The sequence below is a fragment of the Eucyclogobius newberryi genome, unplaced genomic scaffold (assembly GCF_026437365.1).
Source record: "Eucyclogobius newberryi isolate DKJ021-1_F unplaced genomic scaffold, fEucNew1.0.hap1 SCAF_22, whole genome shotgun sequence".
NCBI lineage: Eukaryota > Metazoa > Chordata > Actinopteri > Gobiiformes > Gobiidae > Eucyclogobius > Eucyclogobius newberryi.
In genome coordinates this window covers 27,500,650-27,516,598 of record NW_027315857.1, presented here as the reverse complement: position 1 = coordinate 27,516,598, position 15,949 = coordinate 27,500,650, and the positions used below count along the sequence as shown (strand labels likewise).

The 15,949-nt window shown below is 50.2% G+C and overlaps 1 protein-coding gene across 1 annotated transcript in view; it reads left to right on the top strand.

The window, feature by feature from the left end:
* Positions 1-15,949, top strand: part of ctc1 (CTS telomere maintenance complex component 1) — a 63,611-nt gene that overhangs the window by 46,245 nt on the left and 1,417 nt on the right. Inside the window, exons 16-24 of the mRNA XM_072458749.1 lie at positions 5,432-5,524; positions 6,085-6,257; positions 8,695-8,774; positions 9,687-9,822; positions 13,159-13,224; positions 13,343-13,499; positions 15,319-15,374; positions 15,444-15,606; positions 15,681-15,804. Coding sequence (XP_072314850.1) covers positions 5,432-5,524; positions 6,085-6,257; positions 8,695-8,774; positions 9,687-9,822; positions 13,159-13,224; positions 13,343-13,499; positions 15,319-15,374; positions 15,444-15,606; positions 15,681-15,804 — 1,048 coding nt within the window. The remainder of the gene's footprint in view (positions 1-5,431; positions 5,525-6,084; positions 6,258-8,694; positions 8,775-9,686; positions 9,823-13,158; positions 13,225-13,342; positions 13,500-15,318; positions 15,375-15,443; positions 15,607-15,680; positions 15,805-15,949) is intronic.

Here is a 15,949-nt window from a genome sequence, read left to right as displayed (position 1 = left end):
GCTCCTGTAGCTCCTTTAACTCCTGTAGCTCCTTTAACTCCTGTAGCTCCTTTAGCTCCTTTAGCTCCTTTAACTCCTGTAGCTCCTGTAGCTCCTTTAACTCCTGTAGCTCCTTTAACTCCTGTAGCTCCTTTAACTCCTGTAGCTCCTTTAGCTCCTGTAGCTCCTTTAACTCCTGTAGCTCCTGTAGCTCCTTTAACTCCTGTAGCTCCTTTAACTCCTGTAGCTCCTTTAGCTCCTGTAGCTCCTTTAACTCCTGTAGCTCCTGTAGCTCCTTTAACTCCTGTAGCTCCTTTAACTCCTGTAGCTCCTTTAACTCCTGTAGCTCCTGTAACTCCTGTAGCTCCTGTAGCTCCTTTAACTCCTGTAGCTCCTTTAACTCCTGTAGCTCCTTTAACTCCTGTAGCTCCTTTAACTCCTGTAGCTCCTGTAGCTCCTTTAACTCCTGTAGCTCCTTTAACTCCTGTAGCTCCTTTAACTCCTGTAGCTCCTTTAACTCCTGTAGCTCCTGTAGCTCCTGTAGCTCCTTTAACTCCTGTAGCTCCTTTAACTCCTGTAGCTCCTTTAGCTCCTGTAGCTCCTGTAGCTCCTTTAACTCCTGTAGCTCCTTTAACTCCTGTAGCTCCTGTAGCTCCTTTAACTCCTGTAGCTCCTTTAGCTCCTGTAGCTCCTTTAGCTCCTGTAGCTCCTTTAACTCCTGTAGCTCCTGTAGCTCCTTTAACTCCTGTAGCTCCTTTAACTCCTGTAGCTCCTTTAACTCCTGTAGCTCCTTTAGCTCCTGTAGCTCCTGTAGCTCCTTTAGCTCCTGTAGCTCCTGTAGCTCCTTTAGCTCCTGTAGCTCCTGTAGCTCCTTTAACTCCTGTAGCTCCTTTAGCTCCTGTAGCTCCTGTAGCTCCTTTAACTCCTGTAGCTCCTTTAGCTCCTGTAGCTCCTTTAACTCCTGTAGCTCCTTTAGCTCCTGTAGCTCCTGTAGCTCCTGTAGCTCCTTTAACTCCTGTAGCTCCTTTAGCTCCTGTAGCTCCTGTAGCTCCTTTAGCTCCTGTAGCTCCTGTAGCTCCTTTAGCTCCTGTAGCTCCTTTAACTCCTCTAGCTCCTTTAACTCCTGTAGCTCCTTTAACTCCTGTAGCTCCTTTAACTCCTGTAGCTCCTTTAGCTCCTGTAGCTCCTGTAGCTCCTTTAACTCCTGTAGCTCCTTTAACTCCTGTAGCTCCTTTAACTCCTGTAGCTCCTTTAACTCCTGTAGCTCCTTTAACTCCTGTAGCTCCTGTAGCTCCTTTAACTCCTGTAGCTCCTTTAACTCCTGTAGCTCCTGTAACTCCTGTAGCTCCTGTAGCTCCTTTAACTCCTGTAGCTCCTTTAGCTCCTGTAGCTCCTTTAACTCCTGTAGCTCCTTTAACTCCTGTAGCTCCTTTAGCTCCTGTAGCTCCTGTAGCTCCTGTAGCTCCTTTAACTCCTGTAGCTCCTGTAGCTCCTGTAGCTCCTTTAGCTCCTGTAGCTCCTGTAGCTCCTTTAGCTCCTGTAGCTCCTTTAACTCCTGTAGCTCCTTTAACTCCTGTAGCTCCTTTAACTCCTGTAGCTCCTTTAGCTCCTGTAGCTCCTGTAGCTCCTGTAGCTCCTGTAGCTCCTTTAACTCCTGTAGCTCCTTTAACTCCTGTAGCTCCTTTAGCTCCTGTAGCTCCTGTAGCTCCTTTAACTCCTGTAGCTCCTTTAACTCCTGTAGCTCCTTTAACTCCTGTAGCTCCTGTAACTCCTGTAGCTCCTGTAGCTCCTTTAACTCCTGTAGCTCCTTTAACTCCTGTAGCTCCTTTAACTCCTGTAGCTCCTTTAGCTCCTGTAGCTCCTGTAGCTCCTTTAGCTCCTGTAGCTCCTGTAGCTCCTTTAGCTCCTGTAGCTCCTGTAGCTCCTTTAACTCCTGTAGCTCCTTTAGCTCCTGTAGCTCCTGTAGCTCCTGTAGCTCCTTTAACTCCTGTAGCTCCTTTAGCTCCTGTAGCTCCTTTAACTCCTGTAGCTCCTTTAACTCCTGTAGCTCCTTTAGCTCCTGTAGCTCCTGTAGCTCCTTTAGCTCCTGTAGCTCCTGTAGCTCCTTTAGCTCCTGTAGCTCCTGTAGCTCCTTTAGCTCCTGTAGCTCCTTTAACTCCTGTAGCTCCTTTAACTCCTGTAGCTCCTTTAACTCCTGTAGCTCCTTTAACTCCTGTAGCTCCTTTAGCTCCTGTAGCTCCTGTAGCTCCTTTAACTCCTGTAGCTCCTTTAACTCCTGTAGCTCCTTTAACTCCTGTAGCTCCTTTAACTCCTGTAGCTCCTTTAACTCCTGTAGCTCCTTTAACTCCTGTAGCTCCTGTAGCTCCTTTAACTCCTGTAGCTCCTTTAACTCCTGTAGCTCCTTTAACTCCTGTAGCTCCTGTAGCTCCTTTAACTCCTGTAGCTCCTTTAACTCCTGTAGCTCCTGTAGCTCCTTTAACTCCTGTAGCTCCTTTAACTCCTGTAGCTCCTTTAACTCCTGTAGCTCCTTTAGCTCCTGTAGCTCCTTTAACTCCTGTAGCTCCTGTAGCTCCTTTACCTCCTGTAGCTCCTTTAACTCCTGTAGCTCCTTTAGCTCCTGTAGCTCCTTTAACTCCTGTAGCTCCTGTAGCTCCTTTAACTCCTGTAGCTCCTGTAGCTCCTTTAACTCCTGTAGCTCCTTTAACTCCTGTAGCTCCTTTAACTCCTGTAGCTCCTGTAGCTCCTTTAACTCCTGTAGCTCCTTTAACTCCTGTAGCTCCTTTAACTCCTGTAGCTCCTTTAACTCCTGTAGCTCCTTTAACTCCTGTAGCTCCTTTAACTTCTGTAGCTCCTGTAGCTCCTTTAACTCCTGTAGCTCCTTTAACTCCTGTAGCTCCTGTAGCTCCTGTAGCTCCTTTAACTCCTGTAGCTCCTTTAACTCCTGTAGCTCCTTTAACTCCTGTAGCTCCTTTAACTCCTGTAGCTCCTGTAGCTCCTTTAACTCCTGTAGCTCCTTTAACTCCTGTAGCTCCTTTAACTCCTGTAGCTCCGTTAACTCCTGTAGCTCCTGTAGCTCCTTTAACTCCTGTAGCTCCTTTAGCTCCTGTAGCTCCTGTAGCTCCTTTAGCTCCTGTAGCTCCTGTAGCTCCTTTAGCTCCTGTAGCTCCTGTAGCTCCTTTAACTCCTGTAGCTCCTTTAACTCCTGTAGCTCCTGTAGCTCCTTTAGCTCCTGTAGCTCCTGTAGCTCCTTTAACTCCTGTAGCTCCTTTAGCTCCTGTAGCTCCTGTAGCTCCTTTAGCTCCTGTAGCTCCTGTAGCTCCTTTAGCTCCTGTAGCTCCTGTAGCTCCTTTAACTCCTGTAGCTCCTTTAACTCCTGTAGCTCCTTTAACTCCTGTAGCTCCTTTAGCTCCTGTAGCTCCTGTAGCTCCTTTAACTCCTGTAGCTCCTTTAACTCCTGTAGCTCCTTTAACTCCTGTAGCTCCTTTAACTCCTGTAGCTCCTTTAACTCCTGTAGCTCCTGTAGCTCCTTTAACTCCTGTAGCTCCTTTAACTCCTGTAGCTCCTTTAACTCCTGTAGCTCCTTTAACTCCTGTAGCTCCTTTAACTCCTGTAGCTCCTTTAACTTCTGTAGCTCCTGTAGCTCCTTTAACTCCTGTAGCTCCTTTAACTCCTGTAGCTCCTGTAGCTCCTGTAGCTCCTTTAACTCCTGTAGCTCCTTTAACTCCTGTAGCTCCTTTAACTCCTGTAGCTCCTTTAACTCCTGTAGCTCCTGTAGCTCCTTTAACTCCTGTAGCTCCTTTAACTCCTGTAGCTCCTTTAACTCCTGTAGCTCCGTTAACTCCTGTAGCTCCTGTAGCTCCTTTAACTCCTGTAGCTCCTTTAGCTCCTGTAGCTCCTTTAGCTCCTGTAGCTCCTGTAGCTCCTTTAGCTCCTGTAGCTCCTGTAGCTCCTTTAACTCCTGTAGCTCCTTTAACTCCTGTAGCTCCTGTAGCTCCTGTAGCTCCTTTAGCTCCTGTAGCTCCTGTAGCTCCTGTAGCTCCTTTAACTCCTGTAGCTCCTTTAGCTCCTGTAGCTCCTGTAGCTCCTTTAGCTCCTGTAGCTCCTGTAGCTCCTTTAGCTCCTGTAGCTCCTGTAGCTCCTTTAACTCCTGTAGCTCCTTTAACTCCTGTAGCTCCTGTAGCTCCTGTAGCTCCTTTAACTCCTGTAGCTCCTTTAACTCCTGTAGCTCCTTTAACTCCTGTAGCTCCTTTAACTCCTGTAGCTCCTTTAACTCCTGTAGCTCCTGTAGCTCCTTTAACTCCTGTAGCTCCTTTAACTCCTGTAGCTCCTGTAGCTCCTTTAACTCCTGTAGCTCCTTTAGCTCCTGTAGCTCCTGTAGCTCCTGTAGCTCCTTTAGCTCCTGTAGCTCCTGTAGCTCCTTTAACTCCTGTAGCTCCTTTAACTCCTGTAGCTCCTTTAACTCCTGTAGCTCCTTTAACTCCTGTAGCTCCTTTAGCTCCTGTAGCTCCTGTAGCTCCTTTAACTCCTGTAGCTCCTTTAACTCCTGTAGCTCCTTTAACTCCTGTAGCTCCTGTAGCTCCTGTAGCTCCTTTAACTCCTGTAGCTCCTTTAACTCCTGTAGCTCCTTTAACTCCTGTAGCTCCTTTAACTCCTGTAGCTCCTTTAGCTCCTTTAACTCCTGTAGCTCCTTTAACTCCTGTAGCTCCTTTAACTCCTGTAGCTCCTTTAGCTCCTGTAGCTCCTGTAGCTCCTTTAACTCCTGTAGCTCCTTTAACTCCTGTAGCTCCTTTAACTCCTGTAGCTCCTTTAACTCCTGTAGCTCCTGTAGCTCCTTTAACTCCTGTAGCTCCTTTAACTCCTGTAGCTCCTTTAACTCCTGTAGCTCCTTTAACTCCTGTAGCTCCTTTAACTCCTGTAGCTCCTTTAGCTCCTGTAGCTCCTGTAGCTCCTTTAACTCCTGTAGCTCCTTTAACTCCTGTAGCTCCTTTAGCTCCTGTAGCTCCTGTAGCTCCTTTAACTCCTGTAGCTCCTTTAACTCCTGTAGCTCCTTTAACTCCTGTAGCTCCTGTAGCTCCTTTAACTCCTGTAGCTCCTTTAACTCCTGTAGCTCCTTTAGCTCCTGTAGCTCCTTTAACTCCTGTAGCTCCTTTAACTCCTGTAGCTCCTTTAACTCCTGTAGCTCCTTTAACTCTTGTAGCTCCTTTAGCTCCTGTAGCTCCTTTAACTCCTGTAGCTCCTGTAGCTCCTTTAACTCCTGTAGCTCCTTTAGCTCCTGTAGCTCCTTTAACTCCTGTAGCTCCTGTAACTCCTGTAGCTCCTGTAGCTCCTTTAACTCCTGTAGCTCCTTTAACTCCTGTAGCTCCTTTAACTCCTGTAGCTCCTGTAGCTCCTTTAACTCCTGTAGCTCCTTTAACTCCTGTAGCTCCTTTAACTCCTGTAGCTCTGTTTCCAGAGGCTGAGTTTGTCCTTCTCTGGACGCTGCTCTCGCTGGTTCCCTCTGCTGCAGGAACGACGCTACTACAGACTAGTGTGTCCAGACACAGAGGTCAGTCTGAGGTCACACACACGGGTCACACACACGGGTCACACACGGGTCACACACGGGTCACACACACGGGTCACACACACGGGTCACACACGGGTCACACACACGGGTCACACACGGGTCACACACGGGTCACACACGGGTCACACACGGGTCACACACACGGGTCACACACACGGGTCACACACGGGTCACACACGGGTCACACACGGGTCACACACGGGTCACACACGGGTCACACACACGGGTCACACACACGGGTCACACACGGGTCACACACACGGGTCACACACGGGTCACACACACGGGTCACACACGGGTCACACACGGGTCACACACGGGTCACACACACGGGTCACACACGGGTCACACACGGGTCACACACGGGTCACACACGGGTCACACACGGGTCACACACACGGGTCACACACACGGGTCACACACGGGTCACACACACGGGTCACACACGGGTCACACACGGGTCACACACGGGTCACACACGGGTCACACACGGGGCAGAAGCAGGTTTATTGTGTTTAATATGACATCATAATCAACAGGACCCGAGCGCTCTGATTGGCTGTGCTGTCAACGCGCAGGCAGGGGTGGAGCTTCACGCCGACGCCGCCCTGCAGGTGCACTCTGATTGGAGGATTCACACGGTGCCCCGCCCACAGGCCGAGGCTCCAGAGTCACGTGACCTCAGCCGTTTGAACGACATCATCGGCTCCAGGTAAAAGTCTAACTGAGCATGTGCAGAGGAGAAGCTCTAACTGAGCATGTGCAGAAGAGAAGCTCTAACTGAGCATGTGCAGAGGAGAAGCTCTAACTGAGCATGTGCAGAAGAGACGCTCTAACTGAGCATGTGCAGAGAAGCTCTAACTGAGCATGTGCAGAAGAGACGCTCTAACTGAGCATGTGCAGATAAGCTCTAACTGAGCATGTGCAGAGGAGAAGCTCTAACTGAGCATGTGCAGAGGAGAAGCTCTAACTGAGCATGTGCAGAGGAGAAGCTCTAACTGAGCATGTGCAGAGGAGAAGCTCTAACTGAGCATGTGCAGAAGAGAAGCTCTAACTGAGCATGTGCAGAGGAGAAGCTCTAACTGAGCATGTGCAGAGGAGAAGCTCTAACTGAGCATGTGCAGAAGAGAAGCTCTAACTGAGCATGTGCAGAGGAGAAGCTCTAACTGAGCATGTGCAGAGGAGAAGCTCTAACTGAGCATGTGCAGAGGAGAAGCTCTAACTGAGCATGTGCAGAAGAAAAGCTCTAACTGAGCATGTGCAGAAGAGAAGCTCTAACTGAGCATGTGCAGAGGAGAAGCTCTAACTGAGCATGTGCAGAGGAGAAGCTCTAACTGAGCATGTGCAGAGGAGAAGCTCTAACTGAGCATGTGCAGAGGAGAAGCTCTAACTGAGCATGTGCAGAAGAGAAGCTCTAACTGAGCATGTGCAGAAGAGACGCTCTAACTGAGCATGTGCAGAAGAGACGCTCTAACTGAGCATGTGCAGAAGAGACGCTCTAACTGAGCATGTGCAGAGAAGCTCTAACTGAGCATGTGCAGAGGAGAAGCTCTAACTGAGCATGTGCAGAGGAGAAGCTCTAACTGAGCATGTGCAGAAGAGAAGCTCTAACTGAGCATGTGCAGAGGAGAAGCTCTAACTGAGCATGTGCAGAGGAGAAGCTCTAACTGAGCATGTGCAGAGGAGAAGCTCTAACTGAGCATGTGCAGAAGAGAAGCTCTAACTGAGCATGTGCAGAGGAGAAGCTCTAACTGAGCATGTGCAGAGGAGAAGCTCTAACTGAGCATGTGCAGAGGAGAAGCTCTAACTGAGCATGTGCAGAGGAGAAGCTCTAACTGAGCATGTGCAGAAGAGACGCTCTAACTGAGCATGTGCAGAAGAGACGCTCTAACTGAGCATGTGCAGAAGAGACGCTCTAACTGAGCATGTGCAGAAGAGACGCTCTAACTGAGCATGTGCAGAAGAGACGCTCTAACTGAGCATGTGCAGAGAAGCTCTAACTGAGCATGTGCAGAAGAGACGCTCTAACTGAGCATGTGCAGATAAGCTCTAACTGAGCATGTGCAGAGGAGAAGCTCTAACTGAGCATGTGCAGAGGAGAAGCTCTTACTGAGCATGTGCAGAAGAGACGCTCTAACTGAGCATGTGCAGAGGAGACGCTCTAACTGAGCATGTGCAGAGGAGACGCTCTAACTGAGCATGTGCAGAAGAGACGCTCTAACTGAGCATGTGCAGAGGAGAAGCTCTAACTGAGCATGTGCAGAAGAGACGCTCTAACTGAGCATGTGCAGAAGAGACGCTCTAACTGAGCATGTGCAGAGGAGACGCTCTAACTGAGCATGTGCAGAGGAGACGCTCTAACTGAGCATGTGCAGAGGAGACGCTCTAACTGAGCATGTGCAGAGGAGAAGCTCTTACTGAGCATTTGCAGAGGAGACGCTCTAACTGAGCATGTGCAGAGGAGACGCTCTAACTGAGCATGTGCAGAGGAGACGCTCTAACTGAGCATGTGCAGAAGAGACGCTCTAACTGAGCATGTGCAGAGGAGACGCTCTAACTGAGCATGTGCAGAAGAGACGCTCTAACTGAGCATGTGCAGAGGAGACGCTCTAACTGAGCATGTGCAGAGGAGACGCTCTAACTGAGCATGTGCAGAAGAGACGCTCTAACTGAGCATGTGCAGAGGAGAAGCTCTAACTGAGCATGTGCAGAGGAGACGCTCTAACTGAGCATGTGCAGAAGAGACGCTCTAACTGAGCATGTGCAGAGGAGACGCTCTAACTGAGCATGTGCAGAGAAGCTCTAACTGAGCATGTGCAGAAGAGAAGCTCTAACTGAGCATGTGCAGAGGAGAAGCTCTTACTGAGCATGTGCAGAAGAGACGCTCTAACTGAGCATGTGCAGAGAAGCTCTAACTGAGCATGTGCAGAAGAGACGCTCTAACTGAGCATGTGCAGAGGAGACGCTCTAACTGAGCATGTGCAGAGAAGCTCTAACTGAGCATGTGCAGAAGAGAAGCTCTAACTGAGCATGTGCAGAGGAGAAGCTCTTACTGAGCATGTGCAGAAGAGACGCTCTAACTGAGCATGTGCAGAGAAGCTCTAACTGAGCATGTGCAGAGTCCTGGTTCAGTCTTGGTTCTGTTTCAGGTCAGATCTGGTCAGTTTTCGTGCTCTGGTTCTGGACCGAGTCGGAGTCACAGACAGAAACCAAGACTCAGCACTCACAGGTCAGATGCCCCTCCCCCTGTGTGTCAGATGCCCCTCCCCCTGTGTGTCAGATGCCCCTCCCCCTGTGTGTCAGATGCCCCTCCCCCCGTGTGTCAGATGCCCCTCCCCCTGTGTGTCAGATGCCCCTCCCCCTGTGTGTCAGATGCCCCTCCCCCTGTGTCAGATGCCCCTCCCCCTGTGTGTCAGATGCCCCTCCCCCTGTGTGTCAGATGCCCCTCCCCCTGTGTCAGATGCCCCTCCCCCCGTGTGTCAGATGCCCCTCCCCCTGTGTGTCAGATGCCCCTCCCCCTGTGTGTCAGATGCCCCTCCCCCTGTGTCAGATGCCCCTCCCCCTGTGTGTCAGATGCCCCTCCCCCTGTGTGTCAGATGCCCCTCCCCCTGTGTCAGATGCCCCTCCCCCTGTGTCAGATGCCCCTCCCCCCGTGTGTCAGATGCCCCTCCCCCCGTGTGTCAGATGCCCCTCCCCCTGTGTGTCAGATGCCCCTCCCCCTGTGTCAGATGCCCCTCCCCCTGTGTGTCAGATGCCCCTCCCCCTGTGTGTCAGATGCCCCTCCCCCTGTGTGTCAGATGCCCCTCCCCCTGTGTCAGATGCCCCTCCCCCTGTGTGTCAGATGCCCCTCCCCCTGTGTCAGATGCCCCTCCCCCTGTGTGTCAGATGCCCCTCCCCCTGTGTCAGATGCCCCTCCCCCTGTGTGTCAGATGCCCCTCCCCCTGTGTGTCAGATGCCCCTCCCCCTGTGTCAGATGCCCCTCCCCCTGTGTGTCAGATGCCCCTCCCCCTGTGTCAGATGCCCCTCCCCCTGTGTCAGATGCCCCTCCCCCTGTGTCAGATGCCCCTCCCCCTGTGTCAGATGCCCCTCCCCCTGTGTCAGATGCCCCTCCCCCTGTGTCAGATGCCCTCCCTCTTTACAGGTACGCGCCTGACGGTGTGTGACCTTAGTGGGCGGAGCCTGCAGGTGTATCTGGAGCAGAGCCACGCCCCGTTTAGCCCAGGCCTGTTGCCTGGCAACACTCTGAGCTTCAGCCGAGTGCAGAGGAAGGTCTCCAGGTGAGGTCAGAGGTTACAGGCTCTGGGCGTGTACATCCTGGTGAGGTCAGAGGTCACGGGGTCACAGGCTCTGGGCGTGTACATCCTGGTGAGGTCAGAGGTCACGGGGTCACAGGCTCTGGGCGTGTACATCCTGGTGAGGTCAGAGGTCACGGGGTCACAGGCTCTGGGCGTGTACATCCTGGTGAGGTCAGAGGTCACGGGGTCACAGGCTCTGGGCGTGTACATCCTGGTGAGGTCAGAGGTCACGGGGTCACAGGCTCTGGGCGTGTACATCCTGGTGAGGTCAGAGGTCACAGGCTCTGGGCGTGTATATCCTGGTGAGGTCAGAGGTCACAGGTACATCCTGGTGAGGTCACGGGGTCACAGGCTCTGGGCGTGTACATCCTGGTGAGGTCAGAGGTCACGGGGTCACAGGCTCTGGGCGTGTACATCCTGGTGAGGTCAGAGGTCACAGGCTCTGGGCGTGTACATCCTGGTGAGGTCAGAGGTCACAGGCTCTGGGCGTGTACATCCTGGTGAGGTCAGAGGTCACAGGCTCTGGGCGTGTACATCCTGGTGAGGTCAGAGGTCACAGGCTCTGGGCGTGTACATCCTGGTGAGGTCAGAGGTCACAGGTACATCCTGGTGAGGTCACGGGGTCACAGGCTCTGGGCGTGTACATCCTGGTCAGGTCAGAGGTCACGGGGTCACAGGCTCTGGGCGTGTACATCCTGGTGAGGTCAGAGGTCACAGGCTCTGGGCGTGTACATCCTGGTGAGGTCAGAGGTCACAGGCTCTGGGCGTGTACATCCTGGTGAGGTCAGAGGTCACAGGCTCTGGGCGTGTACATCCTGGTGAGGTCAGAGGTCACAGGCTCTGGGCGTGTACATCCTGGTGAGGTCAGAGGTCACAGGCTCTGGGCGTGTACATCCTGGTGAGGTCAGAGGTCACAGGCTCTGGGCGTGTCCTGCTCCTTTAAACTTTGTAACTATCGTTTTAAATCATTGTAAACGAGTTTTACAGATTTGTCTCAAACTCTGACTCGTGTTTCCACTGATGCTAACGACTATGTGGAGCCTTAGCAACACAGAGCTAGCAAAGCACGTTAGCAACACAGAGCTAGCAAAGCACGTTAGCAACACAGAGCTAGCAAAGCACGTTAGCAACACAGAGCTAGCAAAGCACGTTAGCAACACAGAGCTAGCACAGCACGTTAGCAACACAAAGCTAGCAAAGCACGTTAGCAACACAACGCTAGCAAAGCACGTTAGCAACACAAAGCTAGCAAAGCACGTTAGCAACACAAAGCTAGCAAAGCACGTTAGCAACACAAAGCTAGCAAAGCACGTTAGCAACACAATGCTAGCACAAAGCTAGCAAAGCACGTTAGCAACACAACGCTAGCAAAGCACGTTAGCAACACAAAGCTAGCAAAGCACGTTAGCAACACAACGCTAGTATAGCACGTTAGCAACAGCTGTTTACTGTTTATGGCCACACGTAAACGTGTGCTAAACGTGCGCTAAACGTGAGGTAAACGTGTGCTAAAGGTACGCTAAACGTGAGGTAAACGTGTGCTAAAGGTGAGCTAAACGTGAGGTAAACGTGTGCTAAATGTGTGCTAAACGTGTGCTAAAGGTGTGCTAAACGCGTGCTAAAGGTGTGCTAAACGTGAGGTAAACGTGTGCTAAACGTAAGGTAAAGGTGTGCTAAACTTGTGCTAAACGTCAGGTAAACGTGTGCTTAACGTAAGGTAAACGTGTGCTAAAGGTGAGGTAAACGTGTGCTAAAGGTGAGGTAAACGTGTGCTAAAGGTGAGGTAAACGTGTGCTAAAGGTGAGGTAAACGTGTGCTAAAGGTGAGGTAAACGTGAGGTAAACGTGTGCTAAAGGTGAGGTAAACGTGAGGTAAACGTGTGCTAAAGGTGAGGTAAACGTGTGCTAAAGGTGAGGTAAACGTGTGCTAAAGGTGAGGTAAACGTGTGCTAAAGGTGAGGTAAACGTGAGGTAAACGTGTGCTAAAGGTGAAGTAAACGTGTGCTAAAGGTGAGGTAAACGTGAGGTAAACGTGTGCTAAAGGTGAGGTAAACGTGTGCTAAAGGTGAGGTAAACGTGTGCTAAAGGTGAGGTAAACGTGTGCTAAAGGTGAGGTAAACGTGTGCTAAAGGTGAGGTAAACGTGTGCTAAAGGTGAGGTAAACGTGTGCTAAAGGTGAGGTAAACGTGTGCTAAAGGTGTGCTAAAGGTGAGGTAAACGTGTGCTAAAGGTGAGGTAAACGTGTGCTAAAGGTGTGCTAAAGGTGAGGTAAACGTGTGCTAAAGGTGAGGTAAACGTGTGCTAAAGGTGAGGTAAACGTGTGCTAAAGGTGAGGTAAACGTGTGCTAAAGGTGAGGTAAACGTGTGCTAAAGGTGTGCTAAAGGTGAGGTAAACGTGTGCTAAAGGTGTGCTAAAGGTGAGGTAAACGTGTGCTAAAGGTGTGCTAAAGGTGAGGTAAACGTGTGCTAAAGGTGAGGTAAACGTGTGCTAAAGGTGAGGTAAACGTGTGCTAAACGTGTGCTAAAGGTGAGGTAAACGTGTGCTAAAGGTGTGCTAAAGGTGAGGTAAACGTGTGCTAAAGGTGAGGTAAACGTGTGCTAAACGTGTGCTAAAGGTGAGGTAAACGTGTGCTAAAGGTGTGCTAAAGGTGAGGTAAACGTGTGCTAAAGGTGAGGTAAACGTGTGCTAAAGGTGAGGTAAACGTGTGCTAAAGGTGAGGTAAACGTGTGCTAAAGGTGTGCTAAAGGTGAGGTAAACGTGTGCTAAAGGTGTGCTAAAGGTGAGGTAAACGTGTGCTAAAGGTGTGCTAAAGGTGAGGTAAACGTGTGCTAAAGGTGTGCTAAAGGTGAGGTAAACGTGTGCTAAAGGTGAGGTAAACGTGTGCTAAAGGTGAGGTAAACGTGTGCTAAACGTGTGCTAAAGGTGAGGTAAACGTGTGCTAAAGGTGTGCTAAAGGTGAGGTAAACGTGTGCTAAAGGTGAGGTAAACGTGTGCTAAACGTGTGCTAAAGGTGAGGTAAACGTGTGCTAAACGTGTGCTAAAGGTGAGGTAAACGTGTGCTAAAGGTGAGGTAAACGTGTGCTAAACGTGTGCTAAAGGTGAGGTAAACGTGTGCTAAAGGTGAGGTAAACGTGTGCTAAACGTGTGCTAAAGGTGAGGTAAACGTGTGCTAAAGGTGTGCTAAAGGTGAGGTAAACGTGTGCTAAAGGTGAGGTAAACGTGTGCTAAAGGTGTGCTAAAGGTGAGGTAAACGTGTGCTAAAGGTGTGCTAAAGGTGAGGTAAACGTGTGCTAAAGGTGTGCTAAACGTGTGTGACAGGTCTGGCTCCGTTTACTGCTGCTCAGTTCCCGTCTCTTGTGTCTCGGTCGTCGATGTTGGACAAAGGTCATTTTTAATCCTTTTAAAATCTCTGTGTTTAATTTTTTAAGTTTAATCCAAAACTTTAATAAAACAAGTTAAAGCTGCGTTTGAATTCTAAAATGTCCGCCGCTCTGGTTTGTAGTTCTGCTCCTGCTCCGCCTCCATTTCCCATGATGCTGCTGGGCCAGTGGGATGAAGGGGGTGGGGTCAGTGTGGCCCGGGTCAAAGGTCATCTGGTCTGTGTTCTGTTCCTTCAACTTCAGTGGAGCTGCTCCAAGTGCGACCGAGTCTTCACCAGGGTAAACCAGGACTAAACCAGGTCTAAACCAGGACTAAACCAGGTCTAAACCAGGACTAAACCAGGACTAAACCAGGTCTAAACCAGGACTAAACCAGGACTAAACCAGGACTAAACCAGGACTAAACCAGGACTAAACCAGGTCTAAACCAGGACTAAACCAGGTCTAAACCAGGACTAAACCAGGACTAAACCAGGTCTAAACCAGGACTAAACCAGGACTAAACCAGGACTAAACCAGGACTAAACCAGGACTAAACCAGGTCTAAACCAGGACTAAACCAGGACTAAACCAGGTCTAAACCAGGACTAAACCAGGTCTAAACCAGGACTAAACCAGGACTAAACCAGGTCTAAACCAGGACTAAACCAGGACTAAACCAGGTCTAAACCAGGTCTAAACCAGGTCTAAACCAGGACTAAACCAGGACTAAACCAGGTCTAAACCAGGACTAAACCAGGACTAAACCAGGACTAAACCAGGTCTAAACCAGGACTAAACCAGGTCTAAACCAGGTCTAAACCAGGACTAAACCAGGACTAAACCAGGTCTAAACCAGGACTAAACCAGGACTAAACCAGGACTAAACCAGGACTAAACCAGGACTAAACCAGGACTAAACCAGGACTAAACCAGGACTAAACCAGGTCTAAACCAGGACTAAACCAGGACTAAACCAGGACTAAACCAGGACTAAACCAGGACTAAACCAGGTCTAAACCAGGACTAAACCAGGTCTAAACCAGGACTAAACCAGGACTAAACCAGGTCTAAACCAGGACTAAACCAGGACTAAACCAGGACTAAACCAGGACTAAACCAGGACTAAACCAGGTCTAAACCAGGACTAAACCAGGACTAAACCAGGTCTAAACCAGGACTAAACCAGGTCTAAACCAGGACTAAACCAGGACTAAACCAGGTCTAAACCAGGACTAAACCAGGACTAAACCAGGTCTAAACCAGGTCTAAACCAGGTCTAAACCAGGACTAAACCAGGACTAAACCAGGTCTAAACCAGGACTAAACCAGGACTAAACCAGGACTAAACCAGGTCTAAACCAGGACTAAACCAGGTCTAAACCAGGTCTAAACCAGGACTAAACCAGGACTAAACCAGGACTAAACCAGGACTAAAACAAGACTCTAAACCAGGTCTAAACCAGGACTAAACCAGGACTAAACCAGGACTAAACCAGGACTAAAACAAGACTAAAACAAGACTAAAACAAGACTAAAACAAGACTAAAACAAGACTAAACCAGGACTAAACCAGGACTAAACCAGGACTAAACCAGGACTAAACCAGGTCTAAACCAGGTCTAAACCAGGACTAAGCCAGGACTAAGCCAGGACTAAGCCAGGACTAAAACAGGACTAAACCAGGACTAAACCAGGTCTAAACCAGGTCTAAGCCAGGACTAAAACAGGACTAAGCCAGGTCTAAGCCAGGACTAAAACAGGACTAAGCCAGGACTAAGCCAGGACTAAAACAGGACTAAACCAGGACTAAACCAGGTCTAAGCCAGGACTAAAACAGGACTAAGCCAGGTCTAAGCCAGGACTAAAACAGGACTAAACCAGGACTAAACCAGGTCTAAACCAGGTCTAAACCAGGTCTAAACCAGGACTAAGCCAGGACTAAGCCAGGACTAAGCCAGGACTAAAACAGGACTAAACCAGGACTAAACCAGGTCTAAACCAGGACTAAACCAGGACTAAACCAGGACTAAACCAGGTCTAAACCAGGTCTAAGCCAGGACTAAAACAGGACTAAACCAGGACTAAACCAGGACTAAACCAGGTCTGTGTGTTGCAGTCTTGCTCTGGTCTTCAGTGCAGTTCCTCGTCCGCCGTGTTTCAGGCTAAAGCCAAGTCAGTATCTCTTTATTTACTTTTTCTATGGATTCATCTGTGTCCTCACCTGGGGGGCGTGTCCTTCAGGGCGGTGCTGGAGGACGGCTCGGCGGAGGCTCACGTCTGCTTCTACAATCCTCTGGTCCAGACTCTGCTGCGATTGGACGATGAACAGTGGGCGGGGCTTCAGCGGGCCCTCAGGGTAAAAGGTCATGTCCAGGTGCAACCCTGGGGGAGGAGCCTGTCTGTAGTGAGTCTCCGCCCCCATCTCTGCGCCTCTCTCAGCGTTGTGTCTGTCACTAAGTCTGGTTCTCTCTGATCCAGACCGGTCCTGACCAGAACCTGGACCTGGACCCAGTGGTCAGTTTCCTCCTGTGTTTGGCTCAGGACGCTCTGATTGGCTCTGTGTCTCTGACCTGTCGCCGCCAGCGCTCGCTGCGAGGACCAGGTCAGTCTTTTAGGGTCTTTTTATGGTAAAGAAAGTGTCATTTTTCTCACTCAGGTCAGAGGTCAGAGGGCGCCAGAGAGAGGGTTTCACTCAGGTCAGAGGTCAGAGGGGGCGCCAGAGAGAGGGCTTCACTCAGGTCAGAGGT